This window comes from Ustilaginoidea virens, chromosome 5 (assembly GCF_000687475.1).
Source record: "Ustilaginoidea virens chromosome 5, complete sequence".
Taxonomy (NCBI): domain Eukaryota; kingdom Fungi; phylum Ascomycota; class Sordariomycetes; order Hypocreales; family Clavicipitaceae; genus Ustilaginoidea; species Ustilaginoidea virens.
In genome coordinates this window covers 793,545-812,355 of record NC_057320.1, presented here as the reverse complement: position 1 = coordinate 812,355, position 18,811 = coordinate 793,545, and the positions used below count along the sequence as shown (strand labels likewise).

The 18,811-nt window shown below is 61.7% G+C and overlaps 7 protein-coding genes across 7 annotated transcripts; 3 read left to right on the top strand and 4 right to left on the bottom strand.

The window, feature by feature from the left end:
* Positions 1 to 139: 139 nt before the first annotated feature.
* UV8b_06211 (uncharacterized protein) lies at positions 140 to 965 on the bottom strand (the record flags this gene model as incomplete). Its single annotated transcript, XM_043143708.1, has 2 exons — positions 140 to 302; positions 415 to 965. The coding sequence occupies 2 exons, from the start codon at positions 963 to 965 to the stop codon at positions 140 to 142; spliced, it is 714 nt and encodes a 237-aa protein (XP_042999643.1).
* A 746-nt stretch (positions 966 to 1,711) lies between these two features.
* On the top strand, positions 1,712 to 2,918 carry UV8b_06210 (uncharacterized protein; the record flags this gene model as incomplete). The annotated part of the gene is made up of 3 exons (XM_043143707.1): positions 1,712 to 1,818; positions 1,919 to 2,700; positions 2,788 to 2,918. 3 exons carry the CDS (start codon positions 1,712 to 1,714, stop codon positions 2,916 to 2,918), a joined length of 1,020 nt encoding a protein of 339 aa, XP_042999642.1.
* Positions 2,919 to 3,054: 136 nt separating this feature from the next.
* On the bottom strand, positions 3,055 to 4,207 carry UV8b_06209 (uncharacterized protein; the record flags this gene model as incomplete). The annotated part of the gene is made up of 3 exons (XM_043143706.1): positions 3,055 to 3,346; positions 3,477 to 3,813; positions 3,922 to 4,207. 3 exons carry the CDS (start codon positions 4,205 to 4,207, stop codon positions 3,055 to 3,057), a joined length of 915 nt encoding a protein of 304 aa, XP_042999641.1.
* A 575-nt stretch (positions 4,208 to 4,782) lies between these two features.
* On the bottom strand, positions 4,783 to 5,740 carry UV8b_06208 (uncharacterized protein; the record flags this gene model as incomplete). The annotated part of the gene is made up of 3 exons (XM_043143705.1): positions 4,783 to 5,068; positions 5,157 to 5,612; positions 5,703 to 5,740. 3 exons carry the CDS (start codon positions 5,738 to 5,740, stop codon positions 4,783 to 4,785), a joined length of 780 nt encoding a protein of 259 aa, XP_042999640.1.
* A 3,348-nt stretch (positions 5,741 to 9,088) lies between these two features.
* UV8b_06207 (uncharacterized protein) lies at positions 9,089 to 9,529 on the top strand (the record flags this gene model as incomplete). Its single annotated transcript, XM_043143704.1, has 1 exon — positions 9,089 to 9,529. One exon carries the CDS (start codon positions 9,089 to 9,091, stop codon positions 9,527 to 9,529), a length of 441 nt encoding a protein of 146 aa, XP_042999639.1.
* Positions 9,530 to 10,645: 1,116 nt separating this feature from the next.
* Positions 10,646 to 11,849, bottom strand: UV8b_06206 (uncharacterized protein; the record flags this gene model as incomplete). Its single annotated transcript, XM_043143703.1, has 3 exons — positions 10,646 to 10,756; positions 10,817 to 11,529; positions 11,621 to 11,849. The coding sequence occupies 3 exons, from the start codon at positions 11,847 to 11,849 to the stop codon at positions 10,646 to 10,648; spliced, it is 1,053 nt and encodes a 350-aa protein (XP_042999638.1).
* A 5,209-nt stretch (positions 11,850 to 17,058) lies between these two features.
* On the top strand, positions 17,059 to 17,475 carry UV8b_06205 (uncharacterized protein; the record flags this gene model as incomplete). The annotated part of the gene is made up of 1 exon (XM_043143702.1): positions 17,059 to 17,475. One exon carries the CDS (start codon positions 17,059 to 17,061, stop codon positions 17,473 to 17,475), a length of 417 nt encoding a protein of 138 aa, XP_042999637.1.
* Between the last annotated feature and the right edge of the window lie 1,336 nt (positions 17,476 to 18,811).

The following is an 18,811-nucleotide window of genomic DNA, read 5'->3' as shown; positions in this document are numbered from 1 at the left end:
AGCGGCACCGCGTGCCTCCTCCTCGTCGTTATCCCAGTCTCTCACTTTCGCACTTGCCGTCGTCGGTGCGGAGGAACCCACGTCCTATGGAGGATCGCGACTCGTCGCAAGTCGGGCTGCGCGCGGCTGGTTTCTTCCCCTACGCAGTCTTCTTCCACTGGTTGTAGACGCCGATCAGACTGCTCAGCGTGCCGGCGAGACCGACAAAGCCGTCGTCAAAGCCGACCCAGCCGAGGGCGGCCACGGGAACGGTGAGATCGCAGAGGTCGGACACAAGCTGCAGGTGGCTAGCACGTCGCTCTCTGTAAAGGCGAAAACGCATCGGCCGGTCAGCATCTCTCTCTCTCTCTCACACACACACACACGAAAAACGGCAGGCCCCCCCCCCCGGGATGCTTGCTATGCCAAACTCACAGAGCGATGCGCTTGCTCTCGACGACGCCCTCGCCGTCCTTGCGGTCGATGCGCGCCTCGCGCTGCGCCAGGCGCCGCTGCGTGTACAGCTGGGCGGCGATGCTGAAGACCAGGCCGGCGGCCCAGCAGCGGTACGCGTGGGCCTGGGCCGTCCTGGCGCCCGCCCAGGCGCGGATGCCGGCCGCGTCGGGCAGCGCGGCGGCGTCAAGGGTCAGGTAGCCCGCGTAGCCGAGCTGGCGGCCGACGGCGGCGTAGCGCAGGAAGCCGTCGGGCGAGCGGGGCTTGGCGTCGGCGACGGCGGCGGCGGCGGCGCGCAGGTGCTCGACGTTCTTGCCGACGCGGAGCATCTTGCGCGTCAGGCCGAGCTGCTTCTTGGCGGCGTCCCAGGGCCGGATGCCGGCCTGGGCGGCGTTGGTGCGCAGCAGGTACCAGGCGTAGAAGCGGGCAAAGTACTGCACGGTGCGGAGGAGCTTGTCGCGGCCGACGGTGGTGGCGACGAAGCGCAGGTAGTGCGCGACCGAGGGGTGGTAGGCGAGCGCGTCGGCGACCATGGCGGGCGATGCTCTGCGTGCGGGGTTTTGCGTGCGGGGTTTTGCGTGCGGGGTTTTGCGTGCGGGTTTGCGTGTCGGCCGGCGTCGTGGTCGGCGTCGTGGTCAACAAAGCTGGGTTTTGCCCGTCGGCTTATGGACGTTTTGTGCTGGGTTGGTTGGTGTTGTTGGTGTTGTGCTTCGGATTTGCCGAGGTCCGGGGGACAAAGGCGCGGCCCTTTGCAGCAGCCACATGCAAGCTGGTCGGGCTGAGCCACCACGCCGCTGCCACGTGACTTGACTCTGCCGGGGAAGCTTTCTTCCTTTCTCCTTGCCATCGTAGGTTTTTGCCCCTTTGCTCTTCTTCATCGGGGGTCCGTCGGAGAGACCCAGGGAACCCCCCCCCCCTCCCCCGCGAGCCTTGCCCGCTGCTTTCCGAAGCGCGCGTGACCCGAGCACGAAACGCAGCAGCGTCGTCTTTGCATGTGCGCAAGAACTCAAGTGCGAAACGAAACCCCGCGCTGCCCCTCCGCCGAGGTTAGCTAGCGCCAGAAGCTGGGCTGGGCTGGGCTGGGCTGGGCTGGGCTGCCCCCCGGTTTTCCAGGCAAAAAACCACCCCCCCCCCCCATCATCACGAGGACGTCACCACCAGCAAAGCGAACAAACCACCAATTCCAACTCGACAGCGTGCTTCTCCGGCAGCCCCATCTCGCTCGCGCGCAAAAAAAAAAAAAGAAAAAAAGAAAACACAGAGAAGACGCCCCGGCATCATGGAAGACCGTGGAAATGGCGAAAAGGTCAACACCAGCATCGTCACGCTGACTCGCTTCCTGAACGAGGAGCAGACCAAGCACAAGGAAGCCAGCGGTGACTTTACGTACGTCTTATGGTGATGGTGGTGGTGATGAAGCAGAAGAAGAAGAAGAAGAAGGAGGAGAAAAAGGAGAAAAAGGAGATACAGGCTGACCGTCTCGCAGCCTGCTCTGCCACGCCCTCCAGTTCTCCTTCAAGTCCATCGCCTACTACATCCGCCGCGCCACCCTCGTCAACCTCACCGGCCTGGCCGGCTCGTCCAACACCACCGGCGACGAGCAGAAGAAGCTCGACGTCATCTCCAACGACCTCTTCATCGAGGCCATGCGCTCGTCCGGCAAGTGCGCCCTGCTCGTGTCCGAGGAGGAGGACGACGTCATCTTCTTCGGCGGCGACGCCGGGGCCCGCTACGCCGTCGCGTGCGACCCCATCGACGGCTCGTCCAACCTCGACGCCGGCGTGTCGGTCGGCACCATCTTCGCCGTCCACAAGCTGCCCGAGGGCTCCGCCGGCCGCCGCGAGGACATGCTCAAGCCGGGCACCGAGCTGGTGGCCGCCGGCTTCACCATGTACGGCGCCTCGGCCCAGCTCGTGCTGACCATGCAGGACAGCTCCGTCAACGGCTTCACCCTCGACAACGGCATCGGCGAGTTCATCCTGACGCACCCGGACATGCGCATCCCCCGCTCCCGGGCCATCTACTCGGTCAACGAGGGCAACTCGCTGTACTGGGAGGACAGCACCGTCGGCTACTTTGCCTCGCTGAAGCAGGCCCAGGCCGACGGGAAGCCCTACTCGTCGCGGTACATTGGGTCCATGGTGGCCGACGCCTACCGCACCCTGCTGTACGGCGGCATCTTTGCCTACCCGGCCGACAAGAAGAGCCCCAAGGGCAAGCTGCGCATCCTGTACGAGTGCGCGCCCATGGCCATGGTGTTTGAAAACGGTGAGTCCCTGCTCTGCCCTGCCATGCACTGCTATGCTATTACGGTTCTGTCGCAGACGCTTATTTTTTTTTTTTTTTTTTGCGCAGCTGGCGGCCAGGCTGTGGACAGCAACATGAGGCGCATGATGGAGGTTGTGCCCGAGCACATCCACGACCGCTCCGGCATCTTTATGGGGAGCTTTGACGAGGTGGAAAAGGTCAAGTCGTTCCACAAGTAGTGGTGGAAACACTAAATAGGGGTTTTTTTTTTTTTCCCCCTTTTCCCTGCATCATCACCAACTAAAGTAATGGTACATGAAAATCCCCGATATGCCAGTAGTCCAGTCATTGCTCCGTGATGCCCCTCCCCCCTGGCTACCACAGCCTCGGCACCAGCCTCGGCGTATTCGCCTTCCACTCGTGATAGTCGGCATTGTCGCGGAAGCGCTCGTCGTGGCGCGCCTCGGTCAGCGGGATGCCCGACACCTTGAGTAGCAACAAGGCCGAAAAGGCCGGCGCGGTGAAGGCGAGCGCCGTGGTGGCCAGCACGCCCGCCGGGCCGGCCAGCCCCAGCGCCGCCTGGACCGGGCCACGGGCCAGCACGCCCGCCGCGACGGTAGCCAGCCCGGTCCACAGGGAGATTTCGCCAAAGTAGTGCGGGAAGCGGCTGCCCGGGGGGTTGTCAGCGTCAGTGCACGATAGTTATATTCCAAATACACATATACATATACATATATATATATATCATCTTTCGTCTTGATACCTCCCCCCCCCCCACCCCCGGGCCACGTACGTACCAGATGGAGAACAAGCCGCCGCGGAAAAAGTGCTCGTCGTGCTGCTTGGCCCGCTTGCGCGCCAGCCAGCGCGCCTTTTGCGCGTCGGCGACGGCCTCGACGGCCATGCCGGCGGCCCACAGCGCCAGGCCGACGGCGTCGGTGGCCACGACGCGCGGGACGGCGGCAAAGGCCGCGGCGGGGACGGCGTTGACGGCCAGCACGGGCATGAGCATGAGCGACACCCACGCGGCCTGCATGGCGAACGAGGCGGCGAAGCGGAGCGGCTGCGTGCGGAGGCGCTCGAAGCGCGCGTCGTGGCCGTCGCGCGTGATGCGGTCGAACAGGTAGATGCCGACTGTTTGTCGCGGCGGCGGCGGCGGCGGCGGCGGCGCGTCAGCCTTTCTGGCTTTGGTTTTCTCCTTGTCGCGTTTGCCTCGGTGGTTTTTTGTTGGCAAAGACTTACGGCGCGCGGTCCAGGCGGTGGCCATGGCCGTGAGGGCCACCTGCCGCCAGGAGGGGAGGGCGGCGCCGGCGCCGGCGGCGGCCCGCAGGCGCGGCAGGCCCAGGCTCAGGGCGCCGACGGCCAGAAAGGTCAGCGAGCCGGAGAGGTCGAAGAAGCGCTCGGAGCGGGCGAGCACGCTGGGCAGGGCGGCGGCGGCCTGGAGGGCCAGGGCGGCGGCGACGCAGGGGGCGATGGCGCGCGCGAGGGGGGACCGGAAGTTGGTGATGTGGAGGAGGTGGGCGAACATGGCGGACGGAGGAGGGGGTAGCAGCAGTCGAGGAGAGGTCGAGGGGGGAAGGTTTGCGTTGCGGATGGTTAGATGGATGGATGGATGGATGGATGGATGGGTGGATGGGTGGGATGCTGGCCTTTAAGGCGCCTGCCGGCTGCGAGAGGTGGCCCGGCGGCGACGACGAGGAGCCAGGCCAGGCCAGGCCGTGCCGTGCCGTGCCGGGCGAGCAGAGTTGGAGAGTGACGCCATGCATCGAGGGGCGGGGCGAGCTTTGCGATCGGGCCATGGTGGAGCCGCTCCCGCCATCGTCGGGCAGCGCAGATCAATCCATGACATGTCGTCTTTGCTGGCTAGTGGCCAGTGCCAGGGTCTACCGTCTAGCAATTGATCTGCTGTCCTGCTGTCTGCCGTCTGCTGTCTAGCAATCGATCTGCTGCCTATGTAGTATCTGCTGCCTAGTATCTGCTGCCCATCGATCAACGTAGGTGAGTCGTAACCATCGAGCGTCGTAGGAAACCACCAGATATGCACATGTCGCACATGTCGAGAATACATTCCCGGCAGAAACACCGTCCAACCGATAATCTACATTACACCATCCCGCACAGCAGCCGCTTCCACCACGCGCGCCGCGGCCCCTGCCCACCCATGGCCTGCCGAGCCTTGAAATCCTCGTCGTCGTCGTCGTCGACCTCGTCCTCGTCCTGGGCCCGGGCCTGCTCCTGCTCCTGCTCCTGCTCCTGCTCCTGCTCCTGCTCCTGCTCCTGCTCCTGCTCCTGCTCCTGCTCCTGCTGCCCCTCGCCATGCGGAACATGCCTCCAAGCCGAGATGGAAAAGAGGTTCAGCGCAAAGTCCCCCTGCTGCTGCCCAAAGAAGCTGCGCACCTTAGAGCAGCTCACATCACGGCCGGGCCCAAAATAAAAAGAAAAGAAAGGAAAAGAGAAAAAAGAAAAAAGAGACGCACCTTCGCATCATCAGGCCGACCCGCTTCACGCTCGCCAGGTTCAGCTCCCGCGCGCCCGGCTGCCCCCTCCCCCGGTAGGTAGGCTTGAACCGGTCCCACGGCAGCTTGACGTCGCCCGGCCCCGCGGCCACAAAGTCGGCCTCCCAGGTGAGGGAGCTCTGCTGGCGGCCGTCGCCCCTCGGCGGGGGCAGCTCGTCCTTGAGCGTGAGGGCGTAGCGCTTGCCGTCGGCGGGCTCGGGGCCCCTGATGGACACGACGATGCCGTCGTAGGCGCCGAGGTCGAGGCGCAGCTCGCCCCGGGAGTGCTGCGAGGCGAAGCCGGCGCCGCCGAGGGCCGTGGTGTCGAGGTGGCCGTGGAAGCGGGCGTGCCGGGGGCCCAGCACCGTGAGGTGGGAGGTGCTGGCGCCGCCGCGGACGCGGTCGTCCGACGTGGCCCACGCGTCAGGGGTCCATGGTCTGCGAGGCCAAGGAAGCAAGGGGGTTAGCCCAGCAGGATGGATGGACGAAAGGACGGTAGCAACGGGGGGGGGGGGCGCGGCGGCGTACTTGTCTCCTCCGTACAGAAAGAGAATCTCGTCAGGCATGGCTGGCGAGGGGCTGCAAGCGTGCAAAAGGGCTGGGCCGTGGCCGGGCGCGGGTTGATGGCGATGCTCGGGCGGGCACACAAAGCGGCGCGATTGTGTCTCAGGAACGGACGACGGGGTTTCGGCTGCCGTCGCATTCGCTCAAGCGGGCGGTAGACAGTGGAGGGTGGAGGGTGGAGGGTGGAGGGTGGAGGGTGGACAAGCGGACGGAGGACAAGCGGATAGGTGGACGGACGGTGGGCGGTAGGTACAGTAGGACACGGTTTGGTTGGTGGCTGGGGTTTGGGTGGCGCCGGCAGGGAACTAGCCAGACCCCGCTTAAGCAGCGTCGCCCGCCTACAGCATCACCCGCCTACAGCGTCACCCGCCTACAGCGTCACCCGCCTACGTGCATAGCAGCCATGCCGCATCTGGATTTCTGTCTGGATTCTGAATTCTGGATTCTGGATCCTTCGGATTCGCGTTTGGCCGCAGCCCCTGACCGCCAGCCCTTGACGTCGCATCGCAGTCCCAGACAAACTCCCAGCGTGGCTCGGGCGGGTTTCCATCGCTCCCACGCTGAACACGGCCTGTCAAATCCTCGACTTATCTGGTCGATACTCAAGAGTTCGCCCACGCACCCCCTTCCCCTGCCCCCCCCCCCCGGTCACCACCCCGGCATGGTCCTCCGTTTCTAGTGCGCGGACGCTACAGATGGCTAACCACCCTCACACCCCCCCCCCCTCCCCCCCCGAAACCCCTGCCAACCCAAAATCTGCCGAAGCGCACGAGATGCCCTTGAGAATGTCTGGGATGGACGAGGACGACGGACCGCTGGGATGCAGGGCCCAGTCCGGATTCCACAACGAGGAAGCACTCCCTGCCAGCGTGCGTGGCCAAGGAGCCCGGCATGCAACAGCTCTGCCTGATCCCGTACGGCCTACCCACGGGCTCAACCGCTTCGTCGTCAGCCTGGAACCAGTCTGGAACCTGCGACTTCCCCCCCCGTGATTCGTGAAACGGCTGGCCCTTTTCGCTTTGGGGGCCAGGATTCCGCCTGGGATACAAGGCCCGCCAATGGCACGACGGGGAAACCCCCTTGTTCCTTATTTAGTGGAAAGGCGGTGCTGGCCGCAGCCACGTGGGCAGATCGACTGGTTCTTGGTCCGGGGCCATCTCGCTCGATCCGCTCGATCCGCTCGATCCGCCTCTGCTCCCCCGAGGTCGAGCCAGCAGCGACGTCTGTTTGCCTCTTTTGGCCATGGCACTTGCAGGCAATGTGTTATGGGGCCGTGTGTTCCGTATGTTACATGCATGCCTGCCACCTTGGTCTTTCTTGTCTTCTTGCTGGCTATGTGCCCTGCCATGCCCCTGCAGCCGGCCATTTTCAACGTACAGTACGGAGTACGGTATTTCCTTTGCTCTCATACACCTAGCCAGCAGTGCCAGCAGTCAACAGGCCCCCCGGGTTCAGGTCCCAGCGCGACGGATAGCGGGCCGTCCGATTGATTGATTGCCAGGCCGTGCTCGAGCGTACAAAGCTGGCAGGGCTTTTGCGCATGGGCTTGGCTGCTGCTCAACCTTGCACATCGCGTCGTCTCGCGTCGACTGCGGCAACAGCGCATCATGACGTGAATCCGCCCTGTATGTGCTGCTGCATGCCCCGAGCAACTCGGTATGTTTGTGGCCCGTTTGACCTCGAGTCAGGTCAACCTTGCGGCGAACCAAGACGTGCACGGCACTGAGAGTCCCGCACCCCTCCACTCGACGTCCCAAGTTCCATCCATCACGTCCTAATCACATTCACCTGCTCACTGCTACGCTGTGTCTTGGCGTGGCAGGGCGAGGCGGGCGAGTCAGCCTGAGATTGCCGTCCGAAAAGGCAGTCTGGTCCGCCTTTGTCCCTCCCCCGTCGTTGGGGACAAAACATGGATTCCTGCAAACCCTACCCCCAGCGACCCAGCGACCCAGCGACCCGACCCTACAGCGGGTGTGGGTGGGTGTGGATGGGATGGGGCTCGCTTCGCTGGCCAACGGGATGAGACCATATCATGCACATGCAGCCTTGTTCCTGATGATTGCCGTCTGGAGCCTGGAGCCTGGACTGCGACAGTGTGACGTGCGCGTCGAATCTATCGAGTCTATCGGTGTCTATCGAGTCCGTCGAGTCCGTCGAGTCCGTCTTCTCACACCCCCCTCGTTTATCATCCGCCCACAACTTAGAGTTTGATCGGCGGAGACTTGGCAGTTCGTTCAGCGACCGTCTGCGACTCTGCGCCGCCGCCGAGCCTTTGGGTTTCGGACTTGCGGCCTGCGACTCACTCTGCCGTCGGCATACTCGACCCGGAGCCGACCAGACGAGCTGCCCTGGCGTTGCACCGGACTGCCATGCGTTTATGACTACCGTTCGTTCATGCCGCCTTTTTTTCTTTGGCCGCCTGAATCAATCCGCAGGGTGCTAGGCCTCGACTCCAGCTTCACGACGCCGTTGCCCGTTGTTTATTCCAACATTGCCGTTCCGTTTCATCCATTGCATTACCGGTGTTGCTATTTTTTTTTTTTTTTTTGGTTTAAAAATCCTTGTTTCCGCCACGACTTGCGCCGCAACAAACAGCAAAAAAAGAAAAAAAAAGAGGGGGGGGGGGGGCCTTTTAACAGCCAGTGACGCGGCGTTTATACCGAGCGCCCCCCTGCCCCTGCCCCTGCCACTGCCACTGCCCCTGCCCATGCCCATGCCCATGCCCATGCCCATGCCAAATGTCATGCGCGCGCGCAGGGCGGCGGCGATCGCAGACTTGACTTTTCCGCCGGCGAACAAGGATAAGCATAAAAGGCCGTCTGATTCGTGCAAAGTCCGAGGGCGGCCAGGCCAGCCCATGCATTGCGCTTCTTTTTTTTTTTTTTGGGCCTTGCCGTGCGTGGCTGGCCCGCTTGCAACCCTGGACTCGTTCCGCGTCGAATGACGGCCCAGCCTTGTGGTCTGTTGTGTTGCTGTTGTTCCCTTTTTCGGGGAAGCAGCACAAAAAAAAAAAAAAAAAAAAAAAAAAAAAAAAAACCAGAAAGAAAGAAGGGGGGGCGCCGTCGTCGTCGTCGTCGTGTTTCAAGCTGTCTCCCTGCACATGCGGTCCTGTCCGGTAGGTAGTGGCAGGGACGTCGACGTCCATGGTGGGCGGGCGGTGGAAAGGGCGGAGGAAGAACGCCAGGCGGTTGTTTCTCTCTGCGATTGATATTGATGTCTGGTATTTGCGATGCGCACACCCCCGGGGGTGGGCTCTGCAGCGCTCAGCAGCACCAGCAGCACCGGCAGCACCAGCATCACCAAGCATCAGCACCAGCACCAGCACCAGCACCAACCAGACACCAGACAACATGGCACCAGCACGGGTGGTGCGGGGGCCAAAAGAACCAGACTGCATCGCCCCCATGGGCATGGATCTTTTTCATCTTGATGTCACCGGCGTTTATTTTTACTCCTCCCGCGTCGACTTGGCCGCAGCGCTGCCTAAACAAGAGGCAGCGGGTGGGGGAAAGAATGAAGAAGAAGAAGACTGGAAGAAGACGACCAAAAAAAAGAAAGGCCGACAGGTAAAGTTCAACGTTGCAATCCCGACGGCATCCCGGCCCCTTGCCCACGCCAGGCAGAAAGAAGCAGAAGCAGAAGCAGAAGCAGAAGCAGCGCCCGCACGCATCGTCCAGGGGCCCCACGACGTGCTCTGCTGGGCAGCCAATATTCGCCGCAGGTTCCAGACGTTCCAGCCTGTTCGCGCTCACCGAGACAACCAACAGCCACCGCTTTCGCTGCCTGCCTAGACGGATGCAGGGCCAACCGCGCGGGAAACCTTCCGGGCGGGAGAGAAGGGGGGGGGGGGGGGGGGGGGGGGGCGTGCAAAACGACCAGTGCTTACCTCGGGAGGATGTCATTTATCTTTTCACTGTTTCGAGATGCGAGATGGAACAATGACGCGTGTTTTCACTCGCATGTCGAGGCTGAGTCGCTGGGAGTCGCTGGGAAGAGGGGTTTTCTATTTTTTTTTCTTTTTTTTTTTCTTGAGAGAGAGGTGGTCGGGACAAGGCCAAGGCTCCATTCCTGGCTGCTCTGGCATCATCATCATCATCATCATCATCATCGTGTTGATGTCTCCGCTAAACTAGGGAATGCTGGCTGGCTCCCACGGCGCCCAAAACAAAGGAGTCATTCATGCAATAAGGTGCCTCGTCAAATCGTAGCTATTTTTTTTTTCTTTTTTTCCGTCTTGTTTCTTGAAAGAAAGGGAAAGAAAACAAGAGGATTGATGCAAGCGGGGAGGAGAAACGCGTGCAGGGGCATCATGATCCAAATACCCAAAAGTCTAGCCCGGTCCGCCCCCGAGGCCATGCGCCGTATTCTTTATCGCGCCCACCGTCCTATCCTGTCATGTCCTGTCCTGTCCTGTCCTGTCCTGTCCTGTCCTGCGCCGCGGCTGTGTGCGCCCGAAACAAAAAGAAGCAGAGAAAAAAGAGACCGAACCCGTCTTGACTCGAGCTGAATCATCCCTCCCCGTTGCGGGCCCTCTAGCAAAACCCTCAAGGGGCTCCGTCCTGCCCGGTCGTCCTTTCGACTCTGGCAAGCCGCCCTTTTGACGGCGGCGCCGTGGTGGGCCGGCCCGGCTTCCATTCAAATCAATGGGGGAAAGGAGATGATGCACCGCGCAAGGGACGGGGGGCTCGCAGCGCAAGCAAGCGCACGCCGCTGCCCTTGGCCCCCGTGCTCGGCCTCCTCTGCGGGGCGAACCGGGACCGGGGCACAGCAAGCTTTTGTCTCCCTGGATGCCCTCTTTTTTTTTTTGATCAAATTTTGGTTCTTCTCGGCCCCCCCCCCCCCCCCCCACCCAAATACCTGGTCTTTTGGCGTGTTCAGCGTCCCCGGGGTGAGAGGGACGGCAACCGCTACACCATGCCGGGCGAGCCGGGCATGGAGAGCGGCGTGGCCGGGTACTCGCAGCCGGTGTCTGAGCACGACGCCGACGTGTTGTAGGAGCGGCAGAGCGAAGGGGGCGTCTGGGGCCGGCGTGTCAGCAAAAGCGCAACGGGCGGCTGCTGGGGGTCTTTGCAACTCACGTGCGGCACGTACGGCTCGTAGTGCGCGTGCAGGCCGACGTCGACGCCCGGCACGAAGCCGTAGCTGAGGAAGGGGTTGATGCCGCCGCCGCCGCCGCCGTCGCAGGGCTTGCCGCAGTCGGCGGTGGTGAACATGGTCATGGCGGGCAGCGTGGCCGACATGGTCGTCGCGGCGGCCAGGTAGTGCGGGTAGGCGTCGGCGGGCGGCACCGCCGGGTACGGCTGGGCCGACGCGTACGGGTCCATGTCCATGGCCAGCTCGTCCGGGGCGGCGGAGGCGTACGTCGCGTAGGAGAACAGGGACGGCGGCGGCGTGGCGGAGCGCTCCCTCGCCTCGGGGGGGGCCAGGTACACGTCGTCGACGCTGTCCAGGGGCGGCGTGAACTGGCCGGCGTGGGGGGCTCGCTTGGCCGCCGACGCGGGCGCGGGCGCGGGCGCGGGCGCGGGCGCGGGCGACGGCGTCTTGGGCGCCCTGCTGCTCCTGCTGCTGCTGCTGTTGTTGTTGTTGCTGCTGCTGCTGTTGTTGCTGTTGCTGTTGCTGTTGCTGTTGCTGTTGCTGTTGCTGTTGCTGTTGCTGTTGCTGTTGCTGTTGCTACCGGCGGACGGGCGCTTCGGCTTGGCCGGCTGCTGCGGCGGCTTGCGCTCCGCCTCGCCGTCGTCGGAGGAGCCGGCGCGGCGCTCGAGATCTTCCAGCCGGCGCTTGAGCTTCTTGCCTGCAAGGGGGGGGTCAAGTCAGCTAAAGGGACGGGCGGTCGGCAGGAAAAAAGATGGAGATCAAGACAAAAGACAAAGGACAGAACCCACGGTAGTTGCGCTGGGCGATGCGGTTCTGTATCCTCCTGCGCTCGGCGAGGTCCGAGATCTTGGTCCAGTCCTCGTCGGGGAGGGCGGAGCTGCTGAAGGCGCTGCTGGTGCCGTGGGCGGCGTACTGTCTGGCCGGGGGGGCGGGCGCGCCGTACACGTACGCGTTTTGCGGCACGGCGAACATGGGCACGGCGGAGAGGGAGGCGGAGAGGGAGGCGGGAGAGCGCATGGCGGAAGAGGGCGCCTTGCGCCTTGCGTCTTCTCGACGGGGGAGAGTTTTTTCGTCCCTGGCGACGAGCCCGTCAGGAGGGACGGAGGGATTGGGGGGGGGGGGGGGGGGGGGGCACAAGACGGGGGCCGTCGCTCGCTCTGATTATGACATCATGACGAAGCAGGACGGGTGGGTGTCTGGTGCGACGCGATCGAGGGTCTCGTCACGTGTTGGAAGCAAAGCTGCACGCGGGCGCAAATCGACAAGCAACAGCTAGCTAGCAGTGGGGAAAGGGGGAAAAAGAAGGGAAAAGAAAAAGAAAAGAAAAAGAAAAGAGAAAAGAAAGAGAAAAGACAGAGAAAAAAGGAAAAAAAAGGAAAAAAAAAAAAAAAAAAGAAAAGGAAGATGCAAAAGCTGCAGATCAGCAGGCATATCAGATCGATAGTAACAATAACAGCTCGTGCAATGAATGGTAGGTAGACTCGTCCGCCTTTGCCTGGCGGCAACGTGGATCGGTTTGTGGGCGGACGCTGCTGCAATCGTGGCGTGCCTTTAGTGGGGCGTTGGGGAGCTGTGCCTGCCAGCAGGAATCCAACGGCACTGACAAGGCGCGGAAACCGTCTGGTCGACGGCCTGGGCCTGGGCCTGGGCCTGGGCCTGGAGGACGCGGGAGGCGGCAGGCAGAGCGAGGTTCCTCGAACGAGAGTGGGGGAGGCGGGCAACCATGGTGCCACCACCGGCCATGTATCCACACGGGTGTTGCTGGTGCTGGTGGTGCTGGTGGTGCTGGTGGTGCTGGTGGTGCTGGTGGTGCTGGTGGTGCTGGTGGTGCTGGTGGTGCTGGTGCTGGTGGTGCATGCTGGTGGTGCTAGTGGTGCGTGCTGGTGGTGCTAGTGGTGCGTGCTGGTAGTGCTGCTGGTTGCTGGTGCTGGCCCTCAACAAACAAACAATGCTCCAATCGACTTCCAGCTGGCGCGCGGCATGTGGCGCCGAGTGGGGCGGCCCACCATTCCATCCACGGCTCGGGGACGCGCAACAGGGTCAACTACATATGGCTCGGTGGCTTGCTGGGCGCTCGGCAACCGACGAGCACCAAGAGCCAGCGGCCTCGTCAGCGGGCCTCGTCGGCCTGCTTTGCTTTTTTGCTGGGCTGGTCCCGTCCGACTCTTGACTTTTTCCCAGACTCTCAGACTCCCAAGCGTCTTGAATTGCTGGCCCCTGTTGTTTTGTTTTTGTTCTTGTTCTTGTTTTTGATTTTTTTGATTTTTTCCCCCTTTTTCCTTTCCCCGGGGCATCACGCCGCGTTGACCAACACAACAAACCTCGCTGTAGACTTCCGAGACGCTGCAAAACAGCGCAGAAGCCACCTTCTTCTTCCTTGCACGGGGCGGCCAACGCTGCACCAAATCGGGCGGGACGTAGAGTTGGCCACTGCCTCGCTCACTAAACACGCACACAAGGAAAAAAAAACCCCCCTCTCGAGTAAAGGAATGGCGAAAAGCTCGGGCATTCTGGGGGACATGCATGTCCCAGTAGAATACCATGCCCCGTGCTCGGCTGCCTGCCCGGTTCGGTTCTCGAGGCAAAAAAAAAAAAAAAAAAAAAAAAAAAAACAAAGCCGTGGCCGGAGAGGGTCCCCGTGCGGGGGTTCGCGAGGAGGAGCATGGCTCGCTTGAATCAATCACCGAGGGCCCGCCGCGCTACGCCCCAATCAGGCAGAGTTGTGCGATCGTGCATGCCAGCTTTGGTTCGAGGCAAAATCAGCCGACGCGGTGGATCCTTTATTCCCAGGTTAAACCCAGGGAGAAAACAGGCTAGCCGTGGAGTGGAGCAGCAAGCCGTGGAGCAACAAGCCGTGGGGCAGCCGCCCGGAGGACTCGAGGGAAGAAAAGAGAAAACGCACCAAAGCCGGCAGGCAGGCAGCAGAGGCGGGCTCTCGCCCACGCCCGCCTTTCTCTGCCCGCCATGGTGGCTGCTCCCTCGAGACGTGCAGCTGCAAAGCGCAGCGACAAGGGCACGCCTCCAACCCTTTTAGAGGCCGACTCTTTGCAGAGCAAAGGAACCACCCCATCCTCTGGCAAACCGCGAGGGGTCAGCGGCGTCTCTCTCTCTCTCTCTCTTACTCTCCCTCTTTCTCTTTTTTTCTTTATTTTTTTATTAATTCTTCCAACGCTGGCCTTGATCCCTGATGCCTGCAGCCAGTTGAGCCAGCGCGTCCAAGGTGGTGGTGGTGTGCTGGTGGCTGGCTGCCAAGCTCGCCGCCCGCCGCCAAACGAGCCCTTCCTCGACCCGCGAGCCGGGAGTCGGCCCTCGGTGCCGACCAGCAAATCTGCAACCCACACTCTGCACCCTGTCCAACCCGAGACGTAGGCAATCGACCATGCTTTCCAGAACGCTTCTGGAAGGTCGTCCGGCCCGTCTGGCAGAACAATACGACGGCTTTTTTTTTTTTTTTTTTTTTTTTTTTTTTTCGGCACCGGGGCCAGGACTGCGTATGGGACCCCCCGCAGAGCGCGACCAGAGCGACGAGGCGGGCAGCGGCCGAACTCTTGCAGTGCCTGGCTTTTTTTCCCCCCCCGGGGCTCCCCTAAAACGCCCGTCCCATGTTATGTTAGACGCGGATTTGGCTACCCGGGCTTTTCACGACGGGCCTGGTACCCGGAGCCCGCTGCACGTGGGGCCAGGGCACAGCGCTAGGCTAGCGGGGCGGGTGGGGGCGCAGCCGGCGGGGCTTTTTGCATGGGGTGGTGCGGATCGGGGGCCCAGAGTCACGTGGCAGGGGGGGGGGGGGCAGCGAAAGTAACAACCCCCCCCCCCTTCCCCCCGCCGCAAGCTGGGGCTGCTCGGTGACTCAACAGGCGAAAACAGGCGAAGACGCTGAAATTCCTTCCATCGGCCAACTTTCGACTCGACGTGCTGGCTGCCATCAGCCAAAAGCCGGCGGGCATCCTTGGAAGCGCGCATCGGTCTCGGGCGCCCCGAGCGAAAGCCCCCCCCCCCCCCCACCCCCGGGGGGCAAGGGAAGGGGGGCCACGCAGCAGCCGTGTCATGCTGGCTTTTTTCCGGCAACGCACGCGCTGGCAGCTTCCTTTTTCTCACGGCCGCCAAAGGGGGGCTGCTGGGCAGAGGAGCCAGGAGCCAGGACGACGCGGTATCTGAAACCGTAGGGCTGAGCGGGAGGGCGTGCGCAGCAGCAGCTGCCCTTGCCCTACCTTGCCTGGCAGCCATGCCGTGCCATGCCATGCCGTGCCGTCCTTATCCGTTTCCGTTTTCCACCGTCGCGCACGCAAGGGGGCGTGCGCGAGGGCAGCCCGGGTGGGTGGGGAGGGGGGTGCAGGAATCAGCAGCGGGAGGTTGGTTGCTCCCGCTGCGTGGGCTGTCTCGGGCCGGGGGTGGGGGGGGGGGGGGGGGGCAGCTTTGGAGCATCGCCATTGACGGGAATTACGAGCAAGCACCGGCTGACTAACCCTCTGGTCTCCGCCATGTTGGGTTGGCCTTTAACTTATCCCCTACTTGTCTCTTCCTCTTTGTTTCTTCTGACAATTCCGCGCGGGCGGCCTTTTGCTGTAGCGGGGGGAAAAAAAATTAAAAAAAAAATCGCCTTTTCCTGTTTTTTTTTCCTGGGCTTGATGTTCCGAGGCTTTGAGGCTCCAAGTTCCTAGGCTTGAGCTTTGGGAAAACTGTACCTTTCCTGACGCGGTAGGTCAGGCATGCCAGCTTGACGCATAACCAGCCCCTCGCGCGTGCAACGGCCCCGTCCCGACAAAGTGCAGACTTGGCGTCACACTGGGGAAGGGGGTTCCTTCTTTTCTTTTCTTTTCTCTTTTTTTGTTCCGGCAAAAAAAAAAAAAAAAGCCAGCAGGACGGTGGACCTGCACAGCGCACGCGTGACGCCCCCCCTTCCGCAAGTCCTGGTCGCACCCAACAACTGGCGGGGTTGGTCGAAGCCGCCACTTCTGGCTGGGGCTCCTCCTTCTTTGCTGGCGAAGAAGCGGGCGGCATGGCAGATGGGCGCGCGGAGCCACGAGCCGCATGACCTTGGACTGGCGGAGCGGAGCAGGGCGGGCAGCGTTGTGCAAGGGGGGTGCGCCGGCCGCATGGGGCGTTTTTCAGTCTCGCCGACTCGGCCCCTTCCAGGCTGCATCATCCACGGCCCCAATGCGGCCCCCCCCCCCCCCTTCCTTCTTCTTCCAAAAGACAACAGTTACCTCGACGTCGAGGCCGTCGTTCGTGGGGACCCGAGTCCAAGTCATGGCGTTGTGCGTTAGCTTCCCTGCACCCAGTCGCCGCCGGGGTGCGTCACCAAAACACCTGCTCAACAGGACAAAACTTGATCACCTGCAGAGAAGGGAGAGAGCAAAAAAAAAAAAAAAAAAAAAAAAAAAAAAGAACCCAAAATAAGAGGGCAAGCTTAAAGCAAGGCGCAGAGGAAAAGGGGAACCCAGCACAAGAGTCCGGCTCGCCAGCGTGCCAAACCGGCCGCGGTGCCGCCAACCACCAGCTAGGTAGCTAGCGCCCTGGTCTTTTTGCGACGCTCCTCGTGTTTCCGTGTCTCCGTGTCTCCGTGTCTCCGTCTCTGCGCAAATCTTGTTGTTGATGGATGCCTGGGCCGAGTGGAAATCCCCACTGCAGCCTACACCCGCGGGCCTGCTTTGTTGTCCTGATACATACCTGCATCCCAGCTCCAGGCAGCGAGGAGCAGCCTACACCTGCGGCCTGCTTTGTTGTCCTGATACATGCCTGCATCCCAGCTCCAGGCAGCGAGGAGCAGCCTGTTCCGAACCCCCTGAAGGCCGAGGCTGAGCCTCAATCTCAAGTACATTGTACCCGTTCCTCGTCCTGCTCGACTCTGGCGTCCGCCGCAGAGATTTTGGTCGTCGTTGCCCCTTCTTGCCCGGCACAGGGGACGTGTTAGTATGTGTCCTGTGTTGAGTTCGTCTCGTCCAGCCTCACCAATGCTGCCTTTCCTTTCCTTTCACCCCTGGGTGGATGAGCCTTGCCCATGTAAGCAAGTCCGCTTCTACATGCCGAGTGCCAGGCTTCTCTTCATCGCAGTGCATGCGTGCACGCGCGCACGCGCTCACGCACTCACTTGTGCTCCGTATAGTTTCTGCCGAATTCTGGAACCTGGCATCTGTGGTTTCTGGCTCGACAATCTGGGACAGAGAAAACCTGCTGCGCATCTGCCTTTCCTTTGCCCTTTTGCCTTTTGCTACTGGCCGGAAACATGCCACCCGGACGGAAGTCGCGCATTACACTGCCGCCTCCCTTCTTTGCTGAAAAGAGCCGGGGACGTTTGACACACAGCCCCCAAGGGGCATCGGTGACGCGCAGAGGGCGTTCAGTTCAGCAGGCGAGACAAGCCTCTGCGACCAACTGCCAGAGAGCCAGCCAGAGAGCCAGCCAGAGAGCCAGCCAGCCAGACTCGTCCAACTCGCTCGCCCCCCTCGGGCACGGAGGCTGGAGCAGTGAGGAATCCCCGCAGCCGCAAATCTACACACGCCCTCCCCGGGTTCTCCAGTTTTCGCTGGGTCCATGTCATCTCGGATCTCGCTGGCCTGGCCTTCCGGATATGGGATGCAGCTTAATTCGCATATTAGTTGCCCAGCCGGGGGCCGCGAGTCCAGGGACCAGGACTTGCTGAACCGAGTCTCCGCGGGCCTACTTTACCTGCCCATTGTCGATGCTTCAATTACCCGGTTTGCCAGGCCAGCTTTCTACGCTGCAAGTACCTGTTCTCCAAGTACCCAACCCGTTCAGGGCCACAGCGTTATCATGCCTCGGTCATGTCCGTGTGTTATGCCGACAACGTCCTCTGACAAGTACCGGCTGTGGGGTCTGATGAGAAGCATGTTTGGGGAAGCCCAGCCAACGCAGTCAAGCAGACACTTTACCAAAAGCGCCGAGAGAGAATCCCCAAAGCTGGCATTGCCAGAAAGGCGGACAGGTCGTCTCGCCATAGACTTGGCCCGGGCACATGTTGTCGGAAGCCTTCTCCCCCCCCCCCCCCCCCCCCCCCCCCCCGCCGCCCCCCAATTGCGATTCTTCCTGGCGGCAACCGACACCTCTTGTGGTTGAGTTGCCTTCCGTAGCCTTGATCGTTTAAGACTAGAGTTCCCTGGTCAAGTGGCTCACAGCCCGCCCCGACGCCGACTATCCCCGACAGGTGGATCTTTCCCGCTACTCCTCAATGCTCCCCAGCTTGCATTGCGGTCGTGAAGCATGACCTTTTGTACGCCTTGTGCTCAGGAGTGGGAGTCAGGATGGCTTAGCAACGGTAGCTAGAACGGCGGCTAGACAAGAAAGGGCAAAAGTCTGCCGCTTCAAAGTCACCTTGACGCACAAGTCACGCATGCCCATGGTCAAAAATCTAGACTTATAGACCGCCCTCGGCTGACGTGGCAGAGACTGTTGTTTCAAACTTCGGCTAGGGGATTGATTTTGGCAATTCACCCCGGCGCCATGCAAGCGATGCGGTGCAACCCTGGCCACGTTTCGCCACGTTTCGACGCACAATGGGTCTGTAAACTTCGACCGATTCCCAGTCCAGGTCGCTCAACTTGTCGGTCCCGAAGCTTGGAGCCCACGCTGCGTGTAGGGTTAGTTTGCATCAAGGCTGTGAGACGGAACCAGTGCGGCATCCTGGTCCTCCACAAGGCCTCACGTCTCGTCACACGCCATGCCATGGGGGAAAGACACACAAGAATTTAGGATGAAAATAGAAATTTCATGGATTAAGAAAAGCAACGGCGCTTTGTTTTTTTTTTTTTTTGATTCGTCAAGAGACTGCCCGAGTTGCGGCAGACTTTTGACTTCTCGTATACTCGCATGGGTTGCCTGTTCGCCTGTTCGCAAGGGGCACATCCATGTCGAGGTCGCGTCTGGGCCAATCAGTGCCCATCTCTGCTCGAGGCAGATCGCCGACGCTTGTTCTTGTGGAGTCGTTTAAATTTTTTGCCTTTCTTGGTGGTGGCATCCCC